Source organism: Podarcis muralis, chromosome 9 (genome assembly GCF_964188315.1).
Source record: "Podarcis muralis chromosome 9, rPodMur119.hap1.1, whole genome shotgun sequence".
NCBI classification, from domain to species: domain Eukaryota; kingdom Metazoa; phylum Chordata; class Lepidosauria; order Squamata; family Lacertidae; genus Podarcis; species Podarcis muralis.
The window spans coordinates 15037073-15057251 of record NC_135663.1 but is presented as its reverse complement, the minus strand read 5'-3'; the positions used below and the strand labels follow the sequence as shown (position 1 = coordinate 15057251).

The 20179-nt window shown below is 44.3% G+C and overlaps 1 protein-coding gene across 10 annotated transcripts in view; it reads left to right on the top strand.

Annotated features, from left to right (window-relative positions):
* MAPK10 (mitogen-activated protein kinase 10) overlaps positions 1 to 20179 on the top strand; it is a 240606-nt gene that overhangs the window by 182310 nt on the left and 38117 nt on the right. For 9 of the 10 annotated variants that reach the window (XM_028743641.2, XM_028743639.2, XM_028743646.2 and 6 more), the window contains 3 exons: positions 27 to 165; positions 1318 to 1483; positions 7854 to 7925. In XM_028743641.2, coding sequence (XP_028599474.1) covers positions 27 to 165; positions 1318 to 1483; positions 7854 to 7925 — 377 coding nt within the window. Of the gene's footprint in view, positions 1 to 26; positions 166 to 1317; positions 1484 to 7853; positions 7926 to 13679; positions 13752 to 20179 lie in introns of all 10 variants that reach the window. The other variant, XM_028743644.2, reaches the window with a different exon arrangement.

The window sequence follows — 20179 nt, the reverse complement described above, 5'->3', positions numbered from 1 at the left end:
TTACGTGGCTCTGTTCTCCTCTTTAGGTATTTAGTAATGGAGCTGATGGATGCCAACTTGTGCCAGGTGATTCAGATGGAGCTAGACCACGAGCGAATGTCTTACCTGCTCTACCAAATGCTTTGCGGCATCAAGCACCTTCACTCTGCAGGAATCATTCACAGGGTAAGCCAGGTGTCCATCTCACCCCCTCACCACCACCACAAAAAAAGGACAAATGTCCTTCTACGGGAAAGAAAGAAAAATCTCTGTTATTTGGAGCATGCCCAGTTTTAGCTTCTGTTATACTATTATACCCATACCTAGGGACCTTAGGAGCAGTGCTGTTTTTATAACAAACACCACCTCCCTTGTCTCTTTGGGTGACCAACCTCTGAAGGCATCTGAAGGCAGCCCTGTTTAGGGAAGCTTTTAATCTCTGAAGGACTATTGTATTTTAATATTTTGTTGGAAGCCACCCAGAGTGGCTGGGGAAACCCAGCCAGATGGGCAGGTTATAAATAATAAATTATTATTATTATTATTATTAGTAGTAGTAGTAGTAGGGGACACAGGTGGCACTGTGGGTTAAACCAGAGAGCCTAGAGCTTGCCGATCAGAAGGTCGGCGGTTCAAATCTCCGCAACGGGATGAGCTCCCATTGCTCAGTCCCTGCTCCTGCCAACCTAGCAGTTCGAAAGCACACAGTGCAAGTAGATAAATAGGTACCGCTCCGGCGGGAAGGTAGATGGCGTTTCTGTGCACTGCTCTGGTTCGTCAGAAGCGGCTTAGTCAATCTGGCCACATGACCCGGAAGCTGTACGCCGGCTCCCTCGGCCAATAAAGCGAGATGAGCGCCGCAACCCCAAGTCGACCACGACTGGACCTAATGGTCAGGGGTCCCTTTACCTTTAGTAGTAGTAGTAGTAATAGTAGATCATCATCATCATCACATACTGCACCCCTTTGCCCCCTCTTGGATCATTCATCTCTCTCAGCTCTGCGGGACCACCTAAGCAGATATAATAATTTAACAAATCGCCTTCCACGTGCGTCTTAAGGCAATGCACAGAACGCAATAAAAACAGCTGAAAACAATACCGAGTACGCAGCAGCCGTGTCAGAGACCAATTCATCCAGGCTTTTGGAACAAAAAAATGTCCTCGGTTGTTTCTGTAAAGTGCAGATAATGAGTGCCTGTTTTATCTTCACGGAAATACTGTTCCACAGAAGAGGGACAGCCGCGCCATTGTGGCATTTGTGATATAAAGCACCTACTGAGTCTTGTAGGTAGAACTCATCATTCCTGTTCTCCCCCTGCTCCCTCATCTCTTTCAGGATTTAAAACCAAGTAATATTGTGGTAAAATCTGACTGCACATTGAAGATCCTGGATTTTGGACTGGCCAGGACCGCAGGCACTAGCTTCATGATGACTCCTTATGTGGTCACACGTTATTACAGAGCACCAGAGGTCATCTTGGGAATGGGCTACAAGGAGAATGGTAGGATATACATGTGATGTGAGCATATGGGATGGAGCAAAGCTGGGAGTGCCAGCTGGATGGGCAGGAATGACCTGGGCGGCTCAACTACCTTTAACAAAACCTTATTGCACAGATATCACCTGGTGAAACTTTTCACCAGCATGAAACGAACAACACAATCACCTACTACAATGGCTGGTTGAAACACTGACAATCCTAGGGATGTCCGCCTGATTATTATAGGCACTAAAGCAACATAGAGGATGATGCAGATATTACTGAAGTTAAGAAACACCCAAATTGGATACGACGCAGTATCTCATTGCATCCAGTCTGTATCATTGGAGGCATGTTGATAAGGAGGGAATCTAAACAGACCTTTTCATCACCACGCTGGGAATTAAAATATTAAAAAGCTCTTTGGGCGGGCGATGGGTGTGACCCAAATATTTCCAGCTTTCCTCAATTCCAAATATGGTCCCTGTTAATAAATTGTTTCCCTAGGAACGCACATCCTTTAAAACAAAGGAACTCAGACCTGTATTCATTTCAGTTCAATTTTGGTGCATAAAACCATGGGTTGCCATAAAACTAATAAAAAAACGGGTGAACAACATCCAGCCCTGTGGCTGAGAAATCGTATTATAAAATCAAAACACAGGGAAACTGTAACAAAATTATGATTGCAACTACAACAACAAAAACTTAAATCAAATTATCTCCAGCCTAGGAGTATTAGATTGCATGTATTCGCATCATTTTATTTGCTGCCCACGGCACTGCAAATAGGGAGGTTCTCTAAGTGATATAGTTATTCTGGTTGCATAGGAGAAAACATTGGTATCACAAAATCAACAAGGCAAGCAGACAAGAATCTAGCTCTAGGCAGGGTTCTATAGCAAAAAGTAGGCAATGGCTTGGATCGCCAATTTGTCCTCTGCCAATGTCAGGGCTCCTTCCATTCAAGGATCTAGTGGGGTCCAATGGAGTCTCCAGATTGAGGGCAAGGCACCTCTATTTTTTTTCTCCATTTCTCTTTGCACCACTGGAAGGTCCCCAACCTGCAACAGCAGACTTTTGAGTGCCAAAGGCATCTTAGTTAAGATTTAAGCCAGTACTTAAATCTTAACTGTGCACATCAGCACTAATCCAAAGTAGTTTTGGGGAATTTATTTTCGAGGTAAGCCTGAGGGTAGGGGCTGATACTTCAACCACACGAAGGCAGTAGACAAACATTTTGTTTCTTTAAAATGTTTTATGCCACCTTTCGGGGGCAGGGGCAGGGGACACACTCGCCCAAGTATCCCATATCTGGGGCTTTAAGAAGCTTTGGAAACATACCTATTTTTAACATTACAACTCACCTCTAGACAGGAATGCAAGGCTGCTTCAAATGTAACTCAGCTTATCCAAGGGATGGATGGCCTTGGCATTATTACTTTCGATAAAAACATATGAAAATATTTATGTTCTGGAACAATCCCATAAACCTCATCTCTCAGGAATCCAGGGTCTAGCTCATAGAAGAAGCCTTTAAGAACTTGGGATGGCACAAAATTAACACCTCTATTGGTTGCTGCTGTTTTTTCATTTTCACCTAGCTGAGGCTGCTACAGACTTTCCACCAAATAACAAGGGGAAACAGTTTTCATCAAAAGGCAATGAGCGTCACTGACAAGCTCGGTGATTATATGAGCTAGAGTTGTCTGCACCTGCCTTATAGAGTCAGACCCTGTGCTTACTTTTTCCCTGGGGAGGAAGAGGTGGCCTGCCTGTGTGAAGGTGGCGGTGGCGGCAGCAGCCCCGCAACGGATCCTGCCAGGCTCCATGAGAGCTGGAGCAGCTGAGGTGCAGCTTTCCTGCATGTCAGCTGTTAGCTGGAAGGCCTAAGAGCCTCAGCAAGCTCCCGCTGCACCTCCAGCTCACGCGCACCTCTCCGGAGCCCTAGAGCAGCCTTTCTCAACCTGTGGGTCCCCAGATGTTGCTGAACTGCAACTCCCATCACCCCTAGCTAGCAAGGCCAGAGCTCAGGGATGATGGGAGTTGTAGTCCAACAACATCTGGGGACCCACAGGTTGAGAACCGCTGCCCTAGGCCTAGAGGATATCACCTTTAGGCTCTGGGGAGGGTCTCCTCATGAGCCAGAGATGTAGAGGGGCTTTGCTGAGGCTGGTCAGGTCTCTTCCCCCTACTTCTTCCGGGGCCCAGCTGAGAGGTGCCGTAAGTTCCAACTGAAGAAGAAGAAGCCCTGATTATGATGATATTATTTACCACAAATCCTAGTTGTGGGTCCTGAAAACACAATCTCAAGTTTCCAAGGGAGGTTACAGCGCTATTGCAGTGCTGTAATCTAGATGTGGGGCACTCTTTTTATTTTATTTTGTTTATTGAATTTATATACCACCCTGTTCCCAGGGGTCTGAGGGTGATTCACAGAATAAAATCAAGATATAAAACCACAAAATACATAATAGAAATAAAAACAATAACCCAACAGCCCGCCCCCCCCCCATAGCAAAGGAATAATTCTGATCAAATTGACCTTCTAGGAAAAGGGGGGGAATGTTATTTTGTTGTGCTCAATAATCTTGTCACATCAACCATCATTTATTTGTGTGCTTAAAAAAAAAAGCCCTATCGGTAGTACAGTATTAAATCCGTGCTTCATAAATATTAGGCGACCAATTTTGCAGAAGGATGAGCAAGTAACACCATGGAGATAAATCCATTCGTCTGTTTCTGCTGCCCAAGTAATCTTTCCCAAGTAATCTGAAAACAAAGGTTCCCTTTTGATGTTAAATGTAACAGGTAACTTCCAGATTGTTCCATTTTTAATTTGTGGAGTCTAATTAGCATACTGCAGCGCTTTAACTAACATTTGACTGCAATCTGCAAGCTGGCAATTAGATAGCTATTTCAGCCTGATTTCTTTGTTATTTAAATTTGGTAATGATTGGGCTGCATTTCCAGCACACCTTGTGTTTTTCAGTTTAGAAGCCAGAGCGGAAGGTGATTCTAGTACTAGTTATCAGCTTAAAGTGAAGGTTTCCTCACTGTAGTAATAATGAAGCGGCAAATGCTTTTGAAACCTTCTTAATCAAGATTGCTATAGCAGCTTCCAGAAAAGCTAAGCTGAGCTTAGATGTTGCCTTTGATCCAGAGCTCTATTTGTCCTCAGGTGAGCTCAAGGTGCTCTGCATGAGTAGCCTTTGATAGGTGGAGTTAGATCAGGCTTCCTTAACCTCGGTCCTCCAGATGTTTTGAGACTTCAATTCCCAGCATCCCTGGCCACTGGTCCTGCTAGCTAGGGATCATGAGAGTTGTAGGCCAAAAACATCTGGAGGGCCGAGGTTGAGGAAGCCTGAGTTAGATCCCTGTGTCCATTTTTTCATTGAACTGACGGACTTGGCAGTTCCCTCAAGGAATCACACAATCAGGGCAGTTATGGTATTCTACCAATAATTCTAATTACCTGAGCATCTGCAAATGGCAGAATTGGTTATCGTAGAATGAGCAATCCAGTTATTGTAGCAGTTCTCAACCTGTGGGTCCCCAGATGTTGTTGGACTACAACTCCAATCATCCCTGAGCTCTGGCATTGCTAGCTGGGGATGATGGGAGTTGTAGTCCAACAACATCTGGGTACCCACAGGTTGTGAACCGCTGAGTTATTGCTTCATAGCAGTACATGCATTTACCTAGCAATAGAAGCCAAGCCGAGAGGGGGAAAGCTTTTGACTAGCGCAGGGTTTTCCAATTGGGTCTCCAGTTGTTTTTGGATTACAAGTACCACTGGTCCTGCTAGCTAGGGTTGATGGGAGTTGTAGTCCAACAACAGCTGGAGTCTCAAGTTTGGGAAACACTGGACTAGTGCCTATTATGATTTGGCTGTTTGTTGTTGCTTAGTCGTTTAGTCGTGTTTGACTCTTCGTGACATCTAATTTTTGAATCTGCAGAAGTGCATGGTGCAGTTCAGTATCTGTAAAGAGAGAGCACTTAATTTTCAGCTTTCCTCTCTATTTGACTATTCAGCACAAATTCGGGGAGGCAGATATTTTGGTACATTTGGATTTAATCTCTCTCCACCCATGCAATCTTGCCTGTTTAAGGCCAGTTCCGTGCTTTCATTTTCTCTTGGCACCCGACTTTATGGATGCTATATTTCCCCACTGTTTTGATGCACTCTGTTCCCAAAGTCCCCAAATTGCCCTGTTGCCGCCCCCTTTAAAAGGGACTCCAGTGTTTCAGGCATGCTTTTGCTGCCCTGTGCACCCAGTACCACCCCTTCCCTTCCCCCACCCCAAAACGAAGCATTTCACCTCTGTCAAAAGAAATGACTCGACTGGTGTTCGTTTTTGTTTCTGTTAAAAGGAGAGAGAAAAAGAAGGTGGGACAGAAAAAGTGAACACTGTTGGGCCATGTTCACACCATACATTTAACACACTATGATGCCACTTTTAACAGTCACGGCTTTCCCCAAAGAATTCTGGGAGTTGCGGTTTGTTAAGAGAGAGTCATGAGGGAACCCTTATTCCCCTCCAAGAGCTACAATTCCCAGAGTGGTTTAACAATCAATCCCTCTTCACTGAGAACTCTAGGAATTGTAGCTCTGGGAGAGGGGAGTCTCCTAGAGACTCTCAGCACCCTTAACAAACTACAGCTCCCATAATTCTCTGGGGTAATCCATGGACATTTAAAGTGGTATCACTGCACTTTAAATGTATGGTGTAAGTGAGGCCTTGGATAGACCAACCGGTTATCGCCAGCTATAACTGCTGGGCCTCTGAATATTCGGTACCGGAGGGGTGTGGCTGCCCCATCCTCATGTTGGGACTCTGTGCTACTAAAGTTGCCAGACTGCAACCAGGTGCCCTCCAGATGTTGTTGGACTACAGCTCCCATCTGCCCCAGTGGTGAAGGCTGCTGTACAGACCTGTACACTGCCTGGCGGTTCCCTCATTGCGAGAAGTGAGGTTACAGGGAACCAGACAGAGGGCCTTCTCGGTAGTGGCGCCTGCCCTGTGGAACGCCCTACCTTCAGATGTGAAGGAAATAAGCAGCTATCTTCTCTTTAAAAGACATCTGAAGGCAGCCCTGTTTAGGGAAGTTTTTAATATTTAATTCTGTATTGTTTTTAACACTTGATTGGAAGCCGCCCAGAGTGGCTGGGGTGGCTCAGCCAGATGGGCAGGGTATGAATGAATGAATGAATGAATGAATAAATAAATAATAATTACTAGTAAATCTGGCAACGTGGCCACTGCAGGTTTTCCTGCTCCTTCCACCTCTGTCACCTGTGTTCCCCCTCCTGCATATGCTGCTGTGCAGCTCACATTGAATCCTGCCCATTATAGACTTGGAGCTCAGCTATAGAGCTTCAACTAAAACGTTTTGTGTGTGTTTTAAGTGCAATGTGCAATGTGGATGTTGCTTCTGGGAGAAATCTTGTATGAACATGCCCAAAGAGAACTTGCGAGCAAGGGAAGATGGGAGACAGTGCATCCGTCTGCCCTCAGAGCCGGTTTCCTTTTTCACTCACAATATGGCAGCCCTAACGTCCATGATCCAAAGCCTCCTGGGTGCATTTGGTATGACTTAGGCCAGGGACGGGGAGTTGTGGCTCTCTAGATGGTCCCAGGCAGTGTGGCCAATGGTCAGGCATGATAGGATTCTCAGTCCAGCAACACCTGGAGGGACGCAGGTTCCCCATCCCTGAACTAGATCTAACTTGGAATAATTAGGTGCCATCCTTTCCCTTCTCTCCAGATTTGCCTACTTTGTTCTAGAACCTGGCATTTTCTCCTGTGACAACAGAAGCGAGAAGCAAACGCATGCAACTTTCCCCACTTGGTCTTGTCAAATGAGAGCAGCCCAGATTTAACACGCTGCTCTGGCCTATGACCACACAAATGGGCTAGCTTGCACAGGAGCAATTAAAAATGACAGGGGATACATGGTGCAATTTGTAGGGTGGAATCCTATGTATATCTACACAAGTGTAAGCCCTGTTGAGTTCCATGGGCCTTACCTTACTCCCTAGTAAATATGTATAGGGTTGCAGCCCTGAAGAGCATTATCCGGGGATCACCACACGTTTAAATTGGGACAATTTAAACAGAAAAAGGTCAGGATTTTTGCATATATATACATTTTGAAAAGGTGGAATAAAAGTGATAAAATTAATGTTTGCTGGGTATTAATGCTTCTTCTGTTTATGACATCTTTGTGTGTGTGTGTTTTAAAAAATTGTTCGGTGGAAGGTGCATAAATCTGTGCTTTCTCTGATCAATCTGCTCTTTTTACCCTCCTGTAGGAGCCAAAGTGTCTTAGTTAACTTTGCCTTCCCCCCTCCCTTTCTCTCTTCATTTCCTTGTCTCTGCTGTTCTAGTGGATATATGGTCAGTAGGATGCATTATGGGAGAAATGGTGCGCCACAAAATCCTCTTTCCAGGAAGGGATTGTATCCTTATGCCATTTGCTGCAACCTTCATCGAATTATTTCTCTTTCATCCCCCGCAGCCTCATCCTTGACTTTTTCCTATTAAGCAAGCAATATATGAGAGGAGGATACAAAGACAGAAGCGAAAAAAGCTGAATCTTAGGGGTGTGTGTAATTATGATTGGAGTCACTTGGGAATCAGCAGCAAAACAAAACAAACAAAACAAAACAAAAACCCGAACCGCCAGCTATATGACAAATGCTATCAAGCAGCTCTTCATGCTTTTACCCTTATATTTGTTAACGCCTTTTGGGGGGTTATAGACGAACCAGCCACTGATGACAGACTTGTAAGCTTTTTCTTATTGATTGCATTTTAAAGAAAACGGCCCATTTGTTCCTTTAAACTTTGTTTCCTCCCCCCCTTCCCTCTTTTGGCTGAATGTTTTGAAAATTGTAATTTTTTTGATGTTTGTGGTGACATCATAATCTTTTGCTTGCTAATGCATCGTTAGTCTGGGTCCACCATGATGCTGTATAGACTCCGGAGGTGAGTCGATACAACATTTTGTTCTGAATGTGTTGACTTACCCGTTTGTTGCCTAGAAGGGATCCGGCAGTCCTTCGGCGCTTCCTAGAAATGGAACTCCGAACCAGATTTCCAGAATGAACTTTCCTTTTTTGTGTGTGCATGAGGTCTGCACAACCCCTGCCCCCCCCCCAAAAGCTCTGCTCACCCCACCCACACCCTTCTCTTGCCCTGTTCATTTTGAGCTTCGGTGATATTCTTTTTGCCATCTCTTAAGGTGGTGAAAGTAATATTAGAAAATGAAAACAACTGCAATCTAAGAAAGAAGGAAAGAGAGAGAGAGAGAGAGAGAGAGAGAGAGAGAGAGAAAGAAAGAAAGAAAGAAAGAAAGAAAGAAAGAAAGAAAGAAAGAAAGAAAGAAAGAAGCTTTCTAGTTCATCTCTTGTAGGCAAGGAATAAAAACACATTTATATTAACAAAACACACATATTTACATCTTCTTTGCTGTAAAAGACTTCCACCAGCATGCTAGGAGGAGGGTAAATTGGCTTGAGAAATCTTTTGACAGCTGGTGCGATAAGCATAAGGTCATGTTACAGATGGGTAGCCGTGTTGGTCTGCCATAGTCAAAACAAAAAAAATTCCTTCCAGTAGCACCTTAAAGACCAACTAAGTTAGTTCTTGGTATGAGCTTTCGTGTGCATGCACACTTCTTCAGATACACATAAGGTCATGAGCACTGATTAATATTTGGCGCTTCTTGGTGATTAACATAGGGTCAGCCTTTCCAACAAGCTGTGGTCATTTTCTCTCAAACGTTGGGAATATAGGATGTTATGGAAAGATAGGAGGATAGTTTGCAACAGTTTGCATATGGAAACCAGTTGAAGAGGTTAGCAGATGAACGACCCTACAGCCACACATCTGCAGAACCCAGCACATGCATAAAAAGGTATATGGAGGGCCACCTGCACTAGCACTTATGTGAGGGGAATTTATCAAAACTTTCACACATGATGATTAAAGTTGAGTTCTGTTGTGACCCATCTCAGTTGCTCAGCCAGTGTGTGCATACAGTTCAGAGGGCCTTCTCGGTAGTGGCGCCCACCCTGTGGAATGCCCTCCCTTCAGATGTGAAGGAAATAAGCAGCTATCTTATCTTTAGAAGACATCTGAAGGCAGCCCTGTTTAGGGAAGTTTTTAATATTTAATGCTGTATTGTTTTTAACACTCGATTGGGAGCCTCCCAGAGTGGCTGGGGAAAATCAGCCAGATGGGCAGGGTATAAATAATAAATTATTATTATTATTACTATATTCACTCTGCAGAATTCTGCCCCCCATTGACTTCCATGGGAGGCGAAACTCCATACACAGATTCTTTTCTATGTGCAGGGCTTCTGCTTCTCACATTGAGGTGGGAGAGAGCCTGCCCATGTAGTTTTTGGGAGCGTGTAATGAAGCACCTGTAAAGCTCTGGTTTCAACAAGCCAAGTTTCTGAGGAAGATAATGCTCATTTGGGTGACACTTGTCATACATCTCTCACTATGCAAAATGCATAAGAATGTCCCACGTGCTGCAGAAAAATGTCCTGGAAAATCTGGCTACCACTGTATTCTTCTCAGCAAAGGTGGACCATGGCATTGCTCAAAAGATAGGGAAGCATGACATGTGCACGCACACATATTGATACCATAATTCAATATTCTTTTTGGTAGAACTGGAGATTTGTTTCTCAAGATGTCCCCAGTATAGGATAGTCTCTCATTGAAGGAAGCAGTGAGAGAGGTTTCACGCAGATGTTTTTGCCAACAAGGTCCTGGGTGTGCAATTCCACCCTATAAACACAAGCATCCTACTCATACATTTCAAAACAAAATGATTCCTCTTTATTTCCACATATGTGTCTACTCTCCATTTCTGTGGCATCCCCATATCAATGTAGCATGTGCTTCAGACCATTGCTCACTCAAGGCCAGTTTGCAGAGGAGGTTGCAGAGGCAGAGGAGAAAGGGAGCGCTTCGGCTAACATCCCAGAGCCTTACAGCCTTCTTCTACACCCATCCTCCTTGTAGATCATGCTGCATGACATAGGCTGCAATCCTATACTCACCTGGGAGTAAGCCCCACTGAACTCAGTGGACCTTACTTCTGAGAAGGCAGGTATAGGGTTTCACTGTTAACAGGAGAGTCTGGCAAGTTTTGCAAGATTCTTGTTTCCCTGGGTTTCCAGCCCCCAGCCCGTTTCTGTTTTCAACAATAAAAAGGTAAAGGGACCCCTGACCATTAGGTCCAGTCGTGCCCGACTCTGGGGTTGCAGCGCTCATCTTGCTTTATTGGCCAAGGGAGCCGGCATACAGCTTCCAGGTCATGTGGCCAGCATGACTAAGCCGCTTCTGGCGAACCAGAGCAGCACACAGAAATGCCGTTTACCTTCCCGCCAGAGTGGTACCTATTTATCTACTTGCACTGGTGTGCTTTCGAACTGCTAGGTTGGCAGGAGCAGGGACCAAGCAACGGGAGCTCACCCCGTCACGGGCATTCGAACCGCCGGCCGGGGTGTGTGTAAAGGAGAGGTTGTGCAGGGAAGAATGGATTAAAGGCTGGAGTTAGGGAAATAAATGTGGGGGGGGCACCCCAAAATGGTGGGCATTGCTGAGGAAGGAAAAGTGTGAGGACTATTTTAATGAGAGTAAAATGTCCTTAAACATCACAAAATGTTACACACCTGGAGTGATATCACTTGTTACCTGAGTCGTTTACAGGAGCTATCCACTACGAGCCTGCAAAACATGGGTAGCCATGCTCTGCATAGCACAGTGTCTTTTACAGCGTTATTGTGGCTAATCTTTTATACATCATATTGAGTGAAAGTAGACAACGTGGTGGTCTGGAAGAGGGGGCCTGTCCACCTGCCTCCCAAACCATGACAATGTTAGCTCAAGTTCTGTGATGGATTAAATGCTACAAAATGGAATAAGTGGGTTTGATGGCAGGTTGTAGGTCCAGATGATGTTCCCATTGGTCTGTTCTTTTCCATCTTGTGCCCATCAACCAGTATTAGTGTCCCTGGTCCTAGATGGGTATTCCTTTAATTTTTTGAATGGCTTTTGAAGGTTAGCAGCTGCCACCACATCCTGCGGTATTGAATCCCAGAAACTGAATACGCCCGTGAAGCAGTGCCTTCTTTAGCTTGCCGGGAACCGACTTCCAGTCGGTTTTCACTGGATAATCTCTGGCTTCTAATGTTATGAGAGAGAACACATTTTTCCATACACTTTTGGCCACACCATACATCTGTTTAGAAACCCGCTCATGAAGTCAATGGGGTGCCTTCCAGATGTCAGTTGATCTCAGCTCCTATCATACCAACTACTGACAGTGTTGTCTCAGGATGATGGAAGCTGTAGACCAACACAGTGTTGGTTACCTCTGCTTTATTGTATCTCCACTTAGTGATTTTTTTAACATCTCCAATTGCTTCAGCTTTCCCACATACGAAATGTGTTGCAACCTTTCGATAATTTTTGTTGCTCTTTTCTGCACTGCTCCCACTTCAGTGGTACCCTTTTTTGAGATTGTACACAGCATTCCAGGTGTGGTTGCACTTTAAATGCAAAGGCACCACAATGTTGCCTGCTTTGCTATCAGTTCTTTTTGTAATAACGCCTAGTATGGAGTTTGCTATTTTTCCTGCCACTGCATACTCGAGATATCTGCACAACCCCAAGATCTCTTTCCTGGTTAGTCACCTTCAGGCCAGCAGTTCACCTCTTGATTAACTGGGAAGGGTGTCACCTGCTCTACTTTCCCATTTCGAAAGCAGAGAGGCTGTTTTTCCCCCTCCTTCCCCAACCTACTGGGAATGTATGTTTGCAGTGCTATCCTACATGCCATGCAAAACCATCCTGCAACCTTTATTTTGAATTTGGCTGTTCACGAATCCCAAAAGGTGTTATACTGCAGCAAATAAGTGGATTCCCCAGACAACTGAATCACATTTCTAAGCAATGCTATGTTAGAAGCCTTGGTCATTTAGCTGCTGGGATTTCAACTTATAAGGGGGAAACTGTAGCTCCTTTGCTACAGGCTAAAGGCAAGTTGATTTGCATATGTCTCCAGAAAATAAGATCTCTTTAGGATAGAAACCAATATGCTTATAAGGATGCAGATGAGACCTATATTTTTAAATTAGTTATTTAATTATGGTCACAAAGCTATGGTGACAAACAGTAGCTAGCCTTAGGTCTTACACTGTTCACTGAATTTTCTTTCTTTCTTTCTTTCTTTCTTTCTTTCTTTCTTTCTTTCTTTCTTTCTTTCTTTCTTTCTTTCTTTCTTGCTGCATCACTCTCGTGCACATAGGCAAGTATAGACATATTTAGCAATAAAGATTAACCGTTCTACCCCTAGCTACCTACTCCCCCTCTCTCTGTTCTGCCCAACTCCTTCCCCCAACTGGAAAGTTTAATGTAAGCCATCTTTTGTACTCAAAGAAGTGATTGCCCAAAGGACATTCCATTTCTAAAAAGCAAAAAAAAATGAGACCTTGGCACTCAGAAGGACATTTGCTTGGGAAATGAAATATCCCCCTCCTTCCTTTCTCACTGCTGAGATACGGATGGAAATCAGGCCTTGATGGGGGGCAGGAAGGATGGGGAAAAGGCTGAATTGTCCACACACTTGTATCTACCAGATGCAACTAATCACTCCGTGGGGATATGCATGGAAATGCTCCTTGAAAGGTTGTTCCATCAGTATGCTGCTTATTTGCAGGCATAAACGTTGGGGAAGCTTTTATTCAGGAGAGTGAAATCTAAGCACCAGAGCTGTAGGGTTGTGTTCACATCACAGTCGGAGAGCTTTCAGTTTGGGTCTCACAGGGGCAAGAGAAGAGATTGGCTCCTCCTCCACCTGCTGCTCCCTTGGCGTCTTGTCCAATACAACTTGTATCTGCAGCAGCTGTTTCCTGCTGGTTATCTTACAAGGAGGTTGTAAGAGGACAGGAATAGATGGATGCAACAGTGGGCAGGAGGTGCTCTGTGACTTTCTGGCTCTGCTTTCTAAGGAGAGGAGCTCCAGAGCTCCAGAATCAGCCGTACTTGATTCTTCCCCGGAGTCATAGAAGCAAGGAATCATGCCTGTTCTGTTGACCCAACCAGATAAGTCTTCTCATTTATTTGTTGTTCTGTTGTTGTTGTTCTTGTTGTTGTTCTTGTTTACCTTCATTTCATTTTTGTTTTCAGTTGACATGTGGTCAGTAGGGTGCATCATGGGAGAAATGATTAAAGGTGCTGTGTTGTTTCCTGGCACGGATCGTATCCTTCCTAGGTGGTGGGCCTCTCTAGGCACCATTCCCCACTCCCCTTTATTACCTTCTGCCCATTTGGAGTGCTATAATTCTTGCAGGCTTTTGTTGTACCTCGAGGAATGGAATGGACAGTACAAGGATGCCTCACAATCAACATGACACCTTTACTTGAAAAGTTATGTGTGATGCAACAGAACAGGGATGAAGAATCTCTGTCCCTCCAGATGATGCTGAACTGTCAGCCCTAACTAGGATATCAAATGGCCTGGGATTATGGGAGTTCTAGTGCAGCAACATCTGAAGGGCCAAAGGTCCCCCACTTATGGAACAAAATGTGTGCCATAGAATTTTTTTAGAGGCTAGTAACCTCCTCCTGGCTTAGACACCGTTCTATAAATTTTCATTGTTATAATAGAACCTCCTGTATCCAAACAGGCCTGAAGCATTTCCAGGAAAACAATTGCTAAAGAGATCAACAAGGGTTAGTCTGGGAGATCATTTATTTCCATTTTTAATGAATATATTGATTCCCCTCCATGCACTTTTATCTTCTCTTTTGGCCTAAGGAACTCTCCCAATATAGGTAGAAGAATGAAAATGCAAACATATGAAAGAGAGAGGGAATGCAGATGACATGCAGTTCACTGAGGTTGAATAAATGGGAGGCTGCTGTATTCTTATAGATGGTTTCCTAGGTCATCTTCAGCTTTTGCAGCACATAAGATTCATAGACTCATAGAAATGTAGAATTGGAAGGGACCAACGTGGGGCCCTGAGATTAAGTGTTCCGTACTCTACTTACTGAGCTACTCCAGGTCTTCCAAGGAGTTCTGATAGTTTATTCCTCAGTATCTACCCTGATTCCTCAGAGTGGGGCAGGTTTCGTATTTAATACTGAGCACTGCAGCAGCACTCCCTTTCTTGTGAAGCAAGCATGGGGAAGCTGTGGCCTTCCAGATCTTGTTGGACTACAACTCCCATCAGCCCCAGCCAGTGATCAGGGATGATGCGAGTTGTAATCCATCTGGAGCGCTGAAGGTTCCCACTCCATCTGTGTCATAATGGATCTCATTGATGGTGCGGTAACACTGGAACAGCAAACACAGACAAAGAAATCTGAAATTCTTACCAGCACATCATGGCACAGAATGATACACCTGAGGATATTGTATCTTAGATGGGTGACTCAGAAGGAGATGAGTCAGTGTGATAATACAAAGGAATGAATTACATATGGACTGCAGTGCTTCTATAGCAATATCTTCACTGGGTTTCATAACTGGGAGTAATTTCAAATTTATATTTACTGGGTGAGTCAGATGTTCTGGAAGCTGATTTTAATAACAGCTTTCACCCAAAAACCCATGTATGTTACCGAGTGTTGACTAAACAGAGAGCCATGGCTAATCCCAGCTTTCTGATCCAGCACCCTCCATCTTGCCCCAATCTCCCTGGCACTTTAGGGTGCTGTTGACATGTGTTTTGGCCCCATTGGCACTGATGCCCTTTTGGGCTAGTTACCTTTCTGTGAGTTGGTGGGTCTAGAAAACTGCATCCCTTCAAGTACCCAATTTAGCTTTGCTCTGAGACATTGTGGGCTTTTGAGATAGTGGATGGGTGGTTGAGGGTCACTACCTAGAGGACCTCACCAGGGACAATTTGCCCCTCAAACCCCTGGTTGGATCTATATGATGCACATGTTTACAAATATGTGTTTTGCCGAAGTTTTCCAAACCTTTGCACATTCGCCTGGGTGTATGTTCCTCTGAGCTCATACGTTGATAGCATTGGGCAGACACATGTTTAAGATTGTTAAGCAGACACTTAAGTACATCCCTAAAAATGTGAGTGTGCACAGGGCTAACTAACTATTTTTTCCTACATTAAAAAAAAGCAACAACAAAAAAAACAGATTTCAAACAAAAAGGATTAGCCTCTTCACATAATACTCATGGGAGCAAGCCTTTTCTGCAACATCACCCTTTTCTGCCCTTTCCCCATTCTTCATTTTTAATCCATGGCCATAGTGTTCCACTTTGCAGACTAGTTACTTTCCATATTTGCTGCTCAGTGGCATTTTTCTGATTGGTGTTCTTACGCTATATATATACCCAATCAACACATGTAAACATATACTAAGCTGAGCCTCCCTTATCGCTAGTACAGTTTCGTTTCCTTCAAGTTAAAGGAATTATGGCGGGGGATCGTATTCCCGTAAGATCTGTAGTACCTACTGAATGCAAAGGAAGGGAAAGGAGAGGATAAAATCCTGAGTCATAATGTGAATTTCATTCACGGGTTCATAGCTATGTATTCATCTGTCTGGCTTTCTCTTTACGTTTGTTCATGCTTAATATCACATTCAGTGATTTCTCCACCAACATGTTGAACCTCTTCCAGCCAACACACTTCGTAGGCTTGGCGCCCAGTTTAGTTGTGCAGAATTGTCACCATTTTTGAGAATGGTTAGAAGTATTTCCATTCTGAAGGAAATCAGCCCTGAGTGCTCACTGGAAGGACAGATCCTGAAGCTGAGGCTCCAAGACTTTGGCCACCTCATGAGAAGAGAAGACTCCCTGGAAAAGACCCTGATGTTGGGAAAGATGGAGGGCACAAGGAGAAGGGGACAACAGAGGATGAGATGGTTGGACAGTGTTCTCAAAGCTACCAGCATGAGTTTGACCAAACTGCGGGAGGCAGTGGAAGACAGGAGTGCCTGGCGTGCTCTGGTCCATGGGGTCACGAAGAGTCGGACACGACTAAACGACTAAACAACAAGAAGAAGTATTTGATATACGGCAGCATATTTTGGGTACTCAGTGGTGAAGAAAGCCTGGTTAGGGGGCAGGGGAAGTGGGGAATGGGCAAAGGATTGTAATGTATGTGGGATTCTGCCAATGCCACAACCATCCCTGAAGTGAAGCCAGTATAGCAGCTTGGCCACCAAGTTGTTTGCATGGTGCACATCTGCAGGGTTGACTCCAGGTGTGAAGCAAGGTGCTGTTTGATGCCTCCATCCTTGCTGCATCAGTGGACCCTCCTGATGGATTTACCAGCAGCTGCAGTTCTGCAGTCTGTAACTACCAACTTTTTATTTTAAATGCAACTTGGCTGCTCCTCACCTTGCAGAGAGAACAGGATGGTGGAAAAAGCTGAAGGAAAATTAAGCATTTCAATCCCATAGACTATAATTAAGGCCAAAACATCACCAAATGCAAGTACTCGCATTCAGGGACAGATGATGAACTGAACTGATCCAATCTGAACTGTAGTTCATCACATTTCCACATCAGATTGTGTGCAGGGCCGGGAGTCCTGGTGAAAATTCAGCAACTGTTTAGAGTCTCCTAATAGACACATTTTTGCAAGCAATTTCCCCAGATAAAATGCATTTGTTTCCACAAATACATGAATTCTTATACACATGCCCTCCTAATATTATATGCATTTTTGTACATATTTTTTCGGATGGGGAACTGCATTGCAGGATTTGAACAAACTCATTTTCCGAAGGGCAACTGCATTTTGGTCTGTGTATTGTTTCAGGAAGTGAGAATGACAAATTGTAGCTCTGGGCCGTTTGTGAGCAATTTAAAATGGCAGCATTTCAGTCACCCACACTCAGTAAGGTATGTCATGAGAGGCTTGGAGAAATCAGATCAGGGTAGTGGATCTACCCAATAATGTTTGTTATCCAAATTTTCCAAATGATCCATTTTTTTTCATTCCCCAGAAGAGGGCCTGGTCTATTCTACTTGTGACCCACCAAGCCAAACTCAACCCACCAACCATATCTGGTGGTCCAACTTGGGCTTGATAAATGCCTTCTTATTGCTTCTAACCTGGGACTGCAAAAATATCAGGAGGGGAGATCTCAAGCACCCTGTGTAGCTATTGTGCTGTGTTTGGCTTGGTGGACCATAAGATTTGCAGGCTTGTGGCAGAGTTACACCATAACAATGTGTCAGGCTTTGGGAAATTGGCTTCCTCCCCCATGACACTAAATAAGAAGATCAAACGAAAGAAATGTCTTACCAGTTAGATTCTTTAATAATCACAGTGAGAGAAAAAAGAACATGTCTCCCTAGAAATGGCGGTGCTCCCAATTAAGGCTCACTCCCCCCTCCTCCATCCCTGTTAATCTACGTCACTCCTACATCTTGTAATCTGAGTTTGTACCCTCTGCGCTTTCTGTTCTGAGACTTTCTGAGCTCTCTGTGTCTTTGGAGAAGGGGATGGGTGGGTGCATGCTGTCCAGAGAGTGTGAATCTGTCAACTCTCTCTTCCAGTGTTTCTTCTCCTAGCTGTTCCCCATCCAGTATTTCCCAGCTTCTGCTTTCTGAATTATGCCCCTCTGCAAACCACTGTTCTAAATCTATATTGTCGTCCTGCTTCTGGGAAGATTCAGGATCAGGGGGAGGGGGAGGGGTGGCTCCCACCATTCTTCTCCAGTGCTGCTCTCCTCAGCACAGTCCCTGGCACAATGTGTGTTACCTTTTGTTGAAAATTATCAGCATCTTTCCTTCCCATAGTTATCTTTCTTTCTTTCACCATCTAGCGCATGGTTTAGAACAACTACCCGCAACAGAAATATGAGGATTCCTCCTCGTATTGCACACTTCCCCTGCTTTTCTTCTTCTACTCCTTCATCTGTTTATACTAAAAAGTTACTAATTGGCCTTCCTTACATGTCACGGATTCAACTCATCATAGCCCATATGTGCGTAGAAACATGGATTTTATTTTTTAAAAAACCTCTTTCAAATAAACTACCAGAAGGAAAAGAAAAGATAAACCTCACCAAAGATGTCCTATATAATGCATTTTTTAAAAGCCCAGTTTCTTTCAAACAGCTGCATACTTATTAAAATTTGTTCACAGAACCACTATAATTAAACCATTAAAAGCATTTTGCTATAGAAATATCTCCCTAGAAACCAGCCACTAGCAGCTGATGATTTGTTTGAAATTCGCCCTTAATTGTGTTGGTATTCTTAAACAAATAGGGAGAGATGCTATTAGCTGTGCACTCCATTTCCTGTAAGGCTGTGCAACATTTTCTCTAGTCCCTTTGTTCTCATTTGCAGGGCATCTTTCCTTAGCAAGACACAGATCTTCTCAGCAGTCATCATCCCCCCCCCCACTTTGCACTCTGCATGCATAGCTGCTCTCTGCTCCCTTCAGGCGGCTGTAGCTCACATCCCTGGTACCTGGAACAGCTCCATGTCCCATTCATGTCCATTATTCCCCACCTACAGGGGTGCTTGTTGTTGTTTAGTCATTTAGTCATGTCGGACTCTTCGTGACCCCATGGACCAGAGCACGCCAGGCACTCCTGTCTTCCACTGCCTCCTGCAATTTGGTCAAACTCATGCTGGTAGCTTCGAGAACACTGCCCAACCATCTCGTCCTCTGTCTTCCCTTCTCCTTGTGCCCTCAATCTTTCCCAACATCAGGGTCTTTTCCAGGGAGTCTTCTCTTCTCATGAGGTGGCCAAAGTATTGGAGCCTCAGCTTCACAATCTGTCCTTCCAGTGAGCACTCAGGGCTGATTTCCTTCAGAATGGAGAGGTTTGATCTTCTTGCAGTCCATGGGACTCTCAAGAGTCTCCTCCAGCACCATAATTCAAAAGCATCAATTCTTCTTTATGGTCCAGCTCTCATTTCCATACATCACTACTGGGAAAACCATAGCTTTAACTATACAGACCTTTGTTGGCAAGGTGACAGCATCTTAAAAAGCAGAGACACCTACAGGGGTACCAACTTGAATAAGATATTTCTGGGTGGGCAGAAGATGTGGCATATACCATTTGAATAGCAATGTCCATCAGTGGGGTTCAAATATTTTATTGGGGAGCCCAAAGGGACCTCAGCCTCTAGGAGTTGGCTCCTATGCCCACCAATAACCAGGTTGTGCCATAACAAGATCCACCATGCCCACCAATAACCAGGTAGGGCAAAGCATAACAGGATGTTGAAATTCATGGCTAACTCTAATTTGGTAGCAGCTTTCGTTACTTACCCTGTCAGACGTACACAAACAGTCAGGTAATCTAGACAGATCCAAGAAGTGCTGGCACCAGTGCAGATGTTCCTTCGTGGATCTGTGCTTGTTCATGCTTTCAGAAATCTCAAATGCTAGATTCCGTAGGGATGGGAAGAGGGTGGGATTAACAGAAGAACACACTGTTTACTTAAAAGAATACTGGTAATAAATGCAATGGCTGGAAGGTTAGTTTTTTGGGTTGTTTTTTTTTAACATTACACCATACACCTACTAATCTTAATTCTCCCCTGCGCATTTAAGTTTCACAGAGTGCGAAAGAAGGCCCCTGGCATTTTTTGATGCTCCCCTTAGATACTGTTATTAGAATGCAAAAATGGAGGGGGCGTGGCTAAAATTGGAAGGGACGGGCAGGTTGGAACAGGTGAA